This window comes from Rhinatrema bivittatum, chromosome 11 (genome assembly GCF_901001135.1).
Source record: "Rhinatrema bivittatum chromosome 11, aRhiBiv1.1, whole genome shotgun sequence".
Classification (NCBI taxonomy): Eukaryota; Metazoa; Chordata; class Amphibia; order Gymnophiona; family Rhinatrematidae; genus Rhinatrema; species Rhinatrema bivittatum.
The window spans coordinates 31,068,073-31,080,187 of NC_042625.1; the positions used below are offsets into that span (position 1 = coordinate 31,068,073).

Here is a 12,115-nt window from a genome sequence, read left to right on the forward strand (position 1 = left end):
CAGACGTGCATGGAAAGAATACTGTAATTTCAGTAATGGGGAGGTGAAGAGGTGAAGCAGCAGACATGGAAGCAATAACGCTAAACACCTATAGGAAGATAACTTACAGAGTTTAAAAACTTGTCTTCCAGGCTTTCGGAAATGCCAAGACTTTGCGTAATGACAACTCCAGTAGATTTGGAAAGTACATGGATATTCAGTTTGATTTTAAGGTAAATTAGGTATCTATTGGAGGAAGAACAATCAACAAAATCAAGTCAATATTTGTACGAAAAAGAAAATGAATGTTTTCCTGTATGCTCTTTTTTGTGTGTGTGTTGCCTGATTGAGTTCTGTAGGTCCTGAAAGACAATATCCCCTGCACCTCTTACATGATTCGAAAAGAGGAGTCTATACATGTGGTGTCTCGTTTCTCATTCGGCTTGCATTGCAGGTCTATGATTGTATTTTCTCCACTAACGGTGATTAAAACCTTCTACTAAATAAGAAACATGGCACTGCAAATACTGGTGCATTCATCTGTGCCTATAAAGGTGGAAATATTCAAAACGCTTTCTGTGGGTCAAAAAAAAAAAGTATTATACCCATAAAAATTGGGGCTTTAAACATTGGCCAGCCTATCTGCGGGTAAAACCAAATGCAGGGTTGAACAATGCGAGCATTTTTACCCATGGACTGCAGAAAAGGCCGATAAGGGGGAGGATTGCGGGGAGAGGGCAGAGGATTGAACAGTGCACATAATTATGATTATGAAAAACGATACATGTTGTTTGTGTCACAATATTATACACGCAGACAAAAGCCGACACACATTTCTGCATGTCATTTTTTCTTAGGCAATAATCAAAGCAAAACTACCAGCGTACTTTTGCTTTGAATATTGCTGCACGCCCCACAGGTAAAACTACCAGCAGGGTTTGCACCAATGTGGCAGGTTTTGATTATTTACCCCGTAGCATCATTTTTCTGGATACCTTCTTAAAACATTATGGGGTAGATTTTAAAACCCCGGCGCGTGTAATGGACCCGGCCACGTGCAAAAACCCCGGGTCGCGTGTAAGTGCCAGGGTGTTAAAAGGGCAGTCCGGGGGATGGGGCAGGGCTAGATGCGCTCGGCACCGTGGTCATTTGCCGCTGTGCTAAGGGATCGCGCGCCGCAACTTGCTCCTGCTCCTTGGCAGGAGCAAAAGTTAAAACAATTTGGGGCAGCTAGGATAGAGATCGGGGGAGGGCAGGATATGGGCAGGGGAAGGGAGGATAGGGTGGGGGTTTGGGAAGTTCCCTCACAGTTCGCTCCTTTATTAGAATGGACTGGGAGGGAACTGGGGAAGGCCCCAATATGTTGCTGCGCGTATGTGCAAAATTATACCACCTTGCGCGCGTAGACCTGAAATTTTATAACGTGCACGCGCCAGCGCGCGCATGTTATAAAATCATGCGTCCATGTGTGCGCGCGTGCGAACGTTTTGAAAATCTACCCCTATATTTATAGAGCTGTACAAAAATCAGACCATCTTATATCCATAATACTACCTGGTAGTGCTTCAGGGGTTCGTATTGAATGAAAAAAAACTGATGGAAACCCAAAGGTGATCGCTGGCGTGCTGAATGCTTCTGTAAACCTTTGGAGTTGTGTTTTTTGGAAGCATGAAGAGTGAATATTTTGATCATGAAATTGGATGAATTCCTACAAGTTAAGCACATTACTACAAATTCTGATTTTAAGTGATAGGTACATTAGGGGTTAAGGGAGGCTTTTCCACAAGTGGAGCATCCAAGTAAGACACACGTTACTGGTCACAAAGCCCTATGATACCAATAATATGCCAAGAACACTTGCCAGCCATGATTTAGTTCAGTGAATTTGATGCCATTTTGTCCAAGCGATTGCCTTCCCGGTCTAGCTGTGTGAATCAGATTCACAGCTGTTCTGTTATTGGCATTTGATTCACACAGCTTTTTTGTCACCTTCATGCTCAGGGTAAACATAAACAAATAATTTCCCAAGTACATGTAATTTGAATGAAAAAAAAGCTGAGCACAAAAAAAATCTAATATCTACATCTGGAAAAAAGCTGAACTTCCTTACTATGGTTGAGGCAATCTTTTATTGCAGGGAGCTCCGGCTGGTGGACACATCCTCAGCTTCCTGATAGAGAAATCTCGTGTGGTCCATCAGAGCAGCGGTGAACGTAACTTCCATATCTTCTACCAGCTGCTGGAGGGAGGCGAGGAGGAGCTGATGCGCTGGCTGGGGCTGGAGCGTAATGCTCAGAAGTACAGCTATCTTATGCAGGTTGGAAATATGATGCTGTCAATGTTTAACCTTGTTTATCTTTCATCTTTGTGCCTGAAACTCCTCAAACAGGAAGACATCAAGGGCCAGATGTCCTGAGCATTTTTCTCACAGGCCCATGTGGAAATAAGGGTCAGCAACCAAACTTAATTCTACAGGATGATACTTTTTTTTATTGGAAAATGTATTTCTTGACTAGTTTGGGGGAATTTTGCTCCCTTCGTCAGGTCCAGAGAAAATGAACAAACCTGCTCATTTTGTTTTAACCTGATGAAATGAGTGTAACCCAAAAGCTCGTCAAGAAATGTATTATTAGTCCAATAAAAAGGGATCACTTTATATATTTTTTGCTTTTTGACCTTTATTTCTATGCATACAAATGGACTAACATGGCAAATACACAATTTATCCTCAGACACAAAATGGGAAAAGATCTTCAGTACATCTGCCTCTAAGCATTTCATAAACTACAATCTTACAAGTGATGGTGCGGTCTGGCAGCCTTATCATTTGGGGTTTTAGGACTTACCAATGACACATACCAAGCTCAAAAAGTTTGCTACCATCACTTATGTGGTACCTTGTTTTCTGTCTAAACTCTTTAGGGGAAATGCTGCCCATATTTGTCTGTTTTAATATATTTCTTTTTTTACAGACCGAGGTGAGGCAAGCTTGCGGAAAAAAAGAAATTACCGAATTGTTCTAATAATGTCTTGAATTAAAATTGCCCTTCACATGTATACATAAGCTTAGAAAGAATTATAAAATCTGTTATGTAAGCTCTGCACTGAATATCTCTGCGGGCTATCATTTCTCCCAGGACAAGCAGGATGGTAGTCCTCACATATGGATGACATCATCAGATGGAGCCCTATCAAGGAACACTTTTGTCAAAGTTTCTAGAACTTTGACTGGCACACTGAGCATGCCCAGCATGCCTGATGGCCTGGATGTTGAAAGGTTGATCCTACAGCCCCTCAACCTTTCTAGTGGCGTCTCTCAAGTCCTTGTAGCTTCATGAAAGCCTTCCACGTGGAAGTCTTACCGCTCTAAATGGAAGAGGTTCACCATGTGGTGCACGCAGAAAGGGTTAGATTCCTTTACTTGCCCCACACCAGCGCATTTAGATTATCTCTGGCACCTCTAAGAATCTGGTCTCCAGACTTCCTCCATACGAGTAAACCTCAGTGCCATCTCTGCTTACCATCAAGGAGTAGGGGGATTTATTTATTTATTTTTAATTTTTCTATACCGATGTTCCTGTATACAATACATATCGCACCGGTTTACATGGAACTGAACTGACGCCTCTGGGGCGGAATACATTGTAACATGTTGACAAAGAACTTTAAGGGAGATATTCATGAACAAGATAAACTGAGGCAGGGTACAAAACTAGATACAAAGTGAGGGTATCCACAGGTGATATAAGGTACAACAATCAGAAAGGAGTATGTACAGTGATATGGATACCGTCTGTCTCTTCATCAGGTTTTAGCTATCAGGGAAGGCTTGGGTGAATAGCCAGGACTTAAGCTTCTTTTTGAAAGTTGTTAGGCAGGGTTCTTGGCGGAGGTCTGGCGGAAGCCTGTTCCAAAGGAGGGGACCTGCAGTGGACAAAGCTCGTTTCCTCAGTGAAGTTGTAGCCGGGTGGGTGTGAAGCATGTTCTGGGATGCCCTGATAACGGTTCAACCCCTTGTGGGTCGCTTCATGAGAGGCTTACTACAGCTTAAGCCTCCTCTACGATCACTGGTTGTGGCATGGGACCTCAACGTAGTACTTGCACTGCTCATGTGCCCTCCTTTTGAACCCCTGCACTCCTGCGAATTCAGATTTCTTACATGGAAAGTAATTTTCCTGGTAGCTATCACATCTGCTCGCAGAGTCAGTGAGTTGCAAGTCCTTGTAACATACTCACCTTATACAAGGTTCCTCCATGACCGGGTGGTTCTCCGCACTCACCCTAAATTCCTTCCTAAAGTGGTAATGGATTTCCACTTAAACCAATCTATTGTCTTGCCCACTTTCTTTCCAAGGCCTCACACTCACTCGGGTGAGCGAGCTCTGCACACCTTGGACTGTAAACGTGCGCTTGCATTTTACTTAGACCACACCGCAGTCCACAGAAAGTCCACCCAACTCTTTGTTTCTTTTGACAAAAACAAGCTTGGAGTTGCGGTGGGCAAGCAGACTCTCTCCAACTGGTTGGTAGACTGCATTGCATTCTGCTACCAGCAAGCAGGCCTTCCACTTGAGGGACGAGTGAAGGTGCACTCAGTAATGGCCATGGCAACGTCAGTAGCGCACTACCGTTCAGTACCGATTGCTGACATCTGCAGGGCTACAACGTGGAGCTCTGTCCACACCTTCGCAGCTCACTATTGTCCAGATAATAGGGGTGTGAATTGTGTGATCGATCGTCTTAACGATCGATTTTGGCTGGGGGGGAGGGAAATCTGATCGTCGTGTTTTTTGTTTTTTTTTAAATCGTTAAAAATTGTAAATCGGGGGAGGGCGGGAAAACCGGTACACCAAAAAAACCCTAAAACCCACCCCGAACCTTTAAAACAAATCCCCCACCCTCCTGAACCCCCCCCAAATGTTTTAAATTACCTGGGGTCCAGTGGGGGGGGTCCCAGCGCGATCTCCCACTCTCTGGCCATGGCTGCGTTAAGAGAAATGGCGCCGGTGGCCCTTTGCCCTTATCATGTGACAGGGCAAAGGTAGCGCCGGCGCTATTTTGGTTCCTGGCTCCCGACGTCACGCGTGCAGGAGATCGCCCCTGGACCCCCGCTGGACCCCCAGGGACTTTTGGCCAGCTTGGGGGGGCCTCCTGCGGGCCGTATTGCCAATATTCAAAATGGCGCCGGCGCTACCTTTGCCCTCAGTATGTCATACGGGCGACCGTCGTGTAGAAACCCAACTCGTCCTACCTCGACCCGCTGTGAATTTCAGGCTGCCTCATCATTGCCAACAGCACCCCAGCTGTTGTGCCTGTTGCACATGTTGTGTGCTGGTTGGCTTGCTTCATTATGAGTCAGCCTGTAGCTTGCTAATCACCCATATGTGAGGACTACCATCCTGCTTGTCCTGGGAGAAAGCAGTTGCTTACCTGTAACAGGTGTTCTCCCAGGACAGCAGGATGTTAGTCCTCATGAAACCCGCCCACTACCCCGCGGAATTGGGTTCGATACCATTTTCTTATTTTATTTTTCACTTGTACTTTTTGCTACAAATGAGACTGAAGGGGGACCCCTGGTGGCTGCAGGATTAGTGACATGCTGGGCATGCTCAGTGTGCGAGTCAAAGTTCTAGAAACTTTGACAAAAGTATTCCGTGACAGGGCTCCATCTGATGATGTCACCCATATGTGAGGACTAACATCCTGCTGTCCTGGGAGAACACCTGTTACAGGTAAGCAACTCTGCTATCTTCGATGTAGAATATTGTACTAATGCGTTCCGTTTCTCATGCGCTTTTTTTAATTCTGTACTATAGGGTAAATGTGCCAAAGTGAGCACCATCAACGACAAGAATGACTGGAAAACGGTCCGCAAAGCCTTCTCAGTGATTAATTTCACAGAAGCTGATATAGAGGTATAAGCAAACCCCCAAGGAGTTTCCTGTAACAAAGGAAAGAGTACTACATTAAAAAAAAAACCCCAAAAGCCACTTGTTGTATTGCATCCTTGCAGTGTTTTCTGCTTCATAGTCACCGCTAGGTTCTATTTTAGTTTAAATGTTACTACTTCTCGCTCTTCTCACAAAGACCCAGAGTGCACTACAAACATGACAATAAAAATGTAACAAAATGGCATACAATGAAAGCATACAGCCTATGCAACATTTTCAAAGCAAAATAAAATAAAATAAATAAACCATTTAAAAAATGCAATAAGATTTTCTCAATAAACCAAATCCACTTCAAACAACCTCTTACACTGTAATCGGGGCAAAACCTTCTAAATAACAATGTTAACCAACATTTCCTTTTAACAATATTTAAAGTAAAGCACCAAATTGCCAAACCAGGGTAGCTGTGAGTGAAGATCTTGGCACCAGATCCCAGTCCTGGTTGTGAATGAGCAGGAGGAAACTGCTGGGTCACCCCAAACAAATCATTATTTAAAAAATACCCCTCCTAGCCCTTTCCAGGTGTACAATAGAATTCAGAGTAAGCTTTGCATGCTAAACTCCTCAGCTGTATCCCCAGCTGTCAGTTTCTAAGCATTAAAATAAAGGTTTGGAGAGCTGCTGACCATACCATCTCTTAGTACATCCATTGCCTTATCCTTTATGCAATCAGGCCTGAAGCTTGGCATTTAACCAATCACAAAATTCTGCTGCTGTTCAGACAGAGACAGAGTTTAGGGCAGAACATATAGAGGTCCATACTGAGCTGTGGGCTGCTCAGGTAAACTTACACTGTGCATTCAGCGGGACAGCCAGGCCACTAAATATACCCAGACAAAGCCAAAGATAGTCAGGTACGTTTACTCAGATAGCTTTGAATATACAAGTTATTTGGCTAAGTTAAGCCAGATAACTTTAATCCGCCCAGAAATGCCCCCCTCTCTTTATCTGCATACATTTTATCCAGGTGAGTTTTACCCTGCTAAAATGTATCCAGTTAGAGGAATTTATTTATTAAAACCTCTGGCTTTGTCCAGGGAAGCGTTACATGGACATCACGGTAAGCATTTGATCGTAATCTCAAATCTAACATTGTTTCCCTTCCATCCCTCTGGTGCCAGCATCTCTTTGGAATCATTGCCAGTGTATTGTACCTGGGGAACATCCAGTATGAGGAGGATCACCGCGGACATGCTATCATAACCGATGGTACCCAGATCAGATGGATATCCAAGGTATGGTGAAAACCTAGAGGTTGATATTCAAAGTGTTTGTCTGGGTAACTTTCAGAGTTACCCTGAAAATCCCCAAGATTTAGATTTCCTGCCCCTCTTACTGGCAAAATGTAACCAAGGTAAGGTATTACACAGCTAAACTTTAGCTAGGTAAACAGAAGTAGGGCGGGGGTGGGGGGGGGGCGTAGGTAAAATGCATCTGGCTAGTGCTGATTTTCAGGACTAACCGGAGAAATGGAGCTGGATAAGTCTGCTTGGAAAAATCATTATCCTAAAGTTACCTGGGTATATTCATCAGAACCCTTATCTGAGTATGTTCTGCAGAGTACCCAAGTAAAGTAACCTGAGAAACTTTCCTGCTCCTCGGTTTACCAAACGTGGACCTCTAAGAGCTTCTTGAATCGTAATTCCACCTTAGGATTTCCACTTTTGTTTATTTAAAGTTTTATTTTTTATTTAAAGTTTTTTATATACCGCATAATGGATAAATATATATCCGTCTAGGCGGTTTACACATGGTCAAAACATACATAGTATAAAAATACAAACAATTGGGCAGTTCTGAGCACAGAGAGGATAGGAGCAGAAAACATTGATCCAGAAGCTCCCACCCTTTGGGACCACCAACGCCCTTCCTTAAGATAATGGGCCAGATTTTAGTATCTACGCCCGATTTTATAACATGCGCGTGCGGCCGCGCGCATGTTATAAAATCCGGGATCGGCGCACGCAAGGGGGTGCACACTTGTGCACCTTGCACGCGCCGAGCCCTAGGGGAGCCCCGATGGCTTTCCCTGTTCCCTCCGAGGCTGCTCCGAAATCGGAGAGGCCTTGGAAGGAACTTTCCTTCGTCCCCCACACCTTCCCCTCCCTTCCCCTACCTAACCCACCCCCCCCAGCCGTACCTAAACCCCCCCTGACCTTTATTTTTCAAGTTGCGCCTGCCTCTGGGCAGGCGTAGGTTGCAATCCCCCAGCCTAGAGGCCCTACGGAGGCCTCTGGCCACGCCCCCACCCCAGACTGCCCATGCCCCGCCCTTTTTTTCAAGCCCCAGGACATACGCACGTCCCGGGGCCTGCGTGCGTCGCTGGGCCTATGCAAAATAGGCTCGGCGCGTGTAGGGCTTTTAAAATCTGCCCCAATGTGCATGGCTGAAGCATCTTCCCACAGCAGCCTAAACTGATTCCCGAGATAGAAAAGGGAAAGAAGCCAAATATGCCTCTCTTATTGCAGCAGGATAACTGATTCCCTGTACGTACCCAGATCGGGCCAAACTCCTGGGTTTTGCCTCCCCTCCAGCAGATGGCGACAGAGAAAGCTTTGACTGACTCTGCCCTATATCCTGAGGTGCCACCTGCAGTCCATCAGTATTTCTCTGTCTCCAGCAGATGGTGGAGGTGCAAAATCCTGCAGTCTGTGGTAGTTTACTTAAAAAAAAAAAAAAAAAAAAAAGTAGGCAGTTTAGGGTTAGTCTAGGTTTCGTTTGTCAAGACTGGCTCTTTAAAAAAAAAAAAAAATCTAAAAGACTAAGAAGCCATTTCACTGCCTCCCAGGGGGTTGCCAGGTCCTGAGGGGACCATCCCCCCGCTGGTTTTCGAGGCCGCCGGAGTTGGGGAGGTTGAGGACCCTGCATCCACTCCTGGCTCGGGTGATAGCTGGGAGCCCGGCTCACTCACCCTAATCGGCGCAGGACCCGCGGAGCAGCTGAGAACAAAAAAAAAGATTTTCTCAAGGCAAGTTGCTGCGAAGGCAGTGATAGTTCGGTTCCGTTTCTAGCTCCGCGGGGGGGAAGGACCTTTCACCGCCGATGAGGCAGGTTTTTGTTCTCTTTTTCTTTTCCTTGCGAACTGACAATGCCACGTGTGTGGGTACAGGCGCAGGTCTCATGGGAAGGCCTGTGCTCTGCGTGCCTCCCTGGGGGGGGAGGGCATGTCAAATGGAGCCACGAAGGCAGCGATTCAGCCGGCCCGAGCTTCAGGAAGGAGCCGGCACCTGAGGTCTCCTTCTCCAGACCCGTTCCCACTCAGCACGGGAATGGACGCCGTTTTGCGCTCTTTTCGCGCGGCGACGTGGGTTGCAGAGCAGGGAGGGTCAGATCCCCCTCCATTGTCCCCACAGCAGGCAGCCTCTGAGGGGGCAAGCCGCGAACAGGAGCAGCAGGCGCTGGGGAGGTCGGCCTCGAGGAGGCCCCAGACTCCTCATCCTCTTTCTCTTCAGATTTTATTATGTTGCTGTATAAAGCCTATAAGATGCAGAAGATGTGGCAGACAAGAATAAGAAACATCAATATAGACCGCGACAGCAGCAGTAAAAAATCTTTAGAGTAGATTTCACTTATGGCATAAAAGTAAAAACAATGAACGGGATGAAGTAAATGACGTTACAAAAGTGCAAATAAATGAGAGGGGTTGTAGCCCTTTGTGGGCAAGAGCCCAGGAGATTGAAGCACTGAATACTCTGATACCGACTCCCGGGATTTTAAGAATTAATAATTTATTACTGTATTTTACAGTTTCCCTCATACGTTCAGTAATTATTTTTTGGGTATTTAAAATATCTGTGACATTTTCTGTGACAATATACTTCTGAGAAACCAGTTTTGGCTAGTTTAACTGACTTTCTTGTGTACATGCAAAAAGGAGCCAACACCCCAGGGATTAGATTTGATTGGACTAACAAGTGACAAATCCCATTGATAACTGGAAGAAGAAAATACACCCAGGAAGCTTGTCAATGCATTCTTATTGGACACAATGTAAGGTTTAAAAAGCAGTGCACACTGCAGTAACACTGAGTAGATTAGGAGCTTACCCCCTTGCTTGTACGGCTTGCTACTCCGGGAACAAATTGGTTCCTCTTTTTTTCTTTCCATTAATAAAACTTGCTTTTTAGATTACCAACTGACTGAAGCCTCATTACTCAGATCTACACTCCTTTGGTTGAGAAACTGGTCAGCAGATGTATCCTCTAAGGCGCAACTCGGCTCTCTGCCCTTCAAGGGCAAGCTTCTTTTGGAAAGGTCTTGGAAGATATAATTCAGTCCTTAGGGGAGAACAAAGTCCAAAAGCTGCCGGACTTTCCCTCGCGATCCCGCTTTTGAGCAAATCGGAGGTTCCACTCTTCTCGGCCATATGGTCCCCCTGTGAGACAATCTTCGGGCAGACAGCAGTCTTGGTCCCAGTCCTTTCATGGACGTCGATTTGGAAGACCTGGGATCCCCCATGCAGCAGGGGGAGTTAAATCCTCCCAATGAAATGAGGCCGGTCCATTCCCCGGTTCCAGTGGTGGGAGGCAGGCTGTCTCTGTTCTATGGGGAATGGACCAAGTGGACGTCAGACCACTGGGTCCTCAAGGTGATAAATCAAGGTTACGCTTTAGATTTTGTTCATCGACTGCAAGATCGGTTTATCTCCCCGTGTTCCTACGAAGAGAAGCATCGAGCAGTGCAAGACATGTTGCCGTGTCTACACGATCTCAGGGCCATCATTCAGGTCCCTCGGTCAGAGCAGCGGAAGGGTCATGTTATCCAATCATACTCCAAGAGTATGGGATTATTTGAGGGTCCTTGGCTCGATGACTTCCACCCTGGAGTTGGTTCCTTGGGCCTTTGCTCATATGAGACCGCTACAGTCAGAACTGCTTTCCCGCTGGAACCCGGTTTCTGAACAATATCACCTTCCCCTTCCCCTTACGGATGCGGCTTGGTCCAGTCTGGATTGGTGGCTACTGTGACAATTTGAGACGTGGAGTGCCCCTGGAAGTTCCCAATTGGACGGTGGTCACCATAGACCCAGTCTCTCCGGCTGGGGAGCAGTTTGTCAGGGAACATCGGGTCAAGGCCAATGGTCCATGGCGGGGGCCCAGTGGTTGATCAATCGTCTAGAGACCAGAGCTGTGCGTTTGGCATTGCAGGCTCCCCAGCCCTTCCTGCAGGGGAAGTCAGTCCGAGTTCTTTCTGACAATGCGACCATGGTGGCTTATATCAATCGGCAGGGAGGAACCAAAAGCCAACCGGTGGCACTTGAGGCACAGCAGCTGATACTCTGGGGGAGCAGCATCTACTCAGCATAGCATCCTCTCATATGGCTGAAATCGACAATATTCAAGCAGACTTTCTCAGTCGTCATCGCCTCAACCCCGGAGAGTGGGAGTTATGCAACGAGGCCTTTCAGCAGATATGTGACAAGTGGTCCCAGCTGGTGGTGGACCTTATGGCAACCTTTCGGAATTCCAAGGCCCCTCAATTTTTCAGTCGGAGGCGAGAATGGGGAGCGGAAGGGGTGGATGCCCTAGTGATTCTCTGGCCGAAGGATGTTCTTCTCTACATTTTTCCGCCCTGGCCTCTGATCTGCAGAGTGCTGAGGCGAATAGAGACTCACCAGGCAGAGGTCATTCTAGTGGCACCGGAGTGGCCAAGATGTCCATGGTTTGTGGATTTGGTCAGTCTGGCGGTGGATGACCCCTTGCAGTTTTGGGATCTCCCAAACCTTCTCCATCAGGGCCCCGTTTGTTTGGAAGAGGTAGATCGCTTTTGTCTAGCGGCATGGCTTTTGAGAGGTGCTGTCTAAAGAACAAGGGTTATTCAGAGTCTGTAGTGGCTACTCTTTTGCTTTCGCATAAGACTTCTACCTCCCTGGCCTATGTCAGGGTGTGGGGAATTTTTGAGTCGGTGTGTGGAGCATGAATTACACCCTACGCGAGCTTCGGTTTCAGATATTTTGTCCTTTTTGCAAGCTAAAGGATTGTCATGCAGTTCCTTACTGGTGCAGGTAGCAGCCCTTGGTTGTTTCCGTGGTAAGTTAAATGGCGTGTCATTAGCGGCACATTCAGATGTGGCACTTTTTCTCTGGGGAGCAAAGCATTTACGCCCTCCGTTCAGGAATCCTTGTCCTTTGTGGAGTCTGAACTTGGTGCTCAAAGCCCTATGTGCTGTGCCCGTTAAGCCTCTCA

General features: G+C 46.5%; 1 protein-coding gene across 2 annotated transcripts in view; it reads left to right on the forward strand.

Annotated features, from left to right (window-relative positions):
* MYO1H (myosin IH) overlaps positions 1-12,115 on the forward strand; it is a 245,452-nt gene that overhangs the window by 87,747 nt on the left and 145,590 nt on the right. For both annotated transcript variants that reach the window (XM_029571488.1, XM_029571486.1), the window contains exons 5-8: positions 132-212; positions 2,117-2,296; positions 5,796-5,894; positions 7,052-7,165. In XM_029571488.1, the coding sequence (XP_029427348.1) occupies positions 132-212; positions 2,117-2,296; positions 5,796-5,894; positions 7,052-7,165 (474 nt within the window). The remainder of the gene's footprint in view (positions 1-131; positions 213-2,116; positions 2,297-5,795; positions 5,895-7,051; positions 7,166-12,115) is intronic.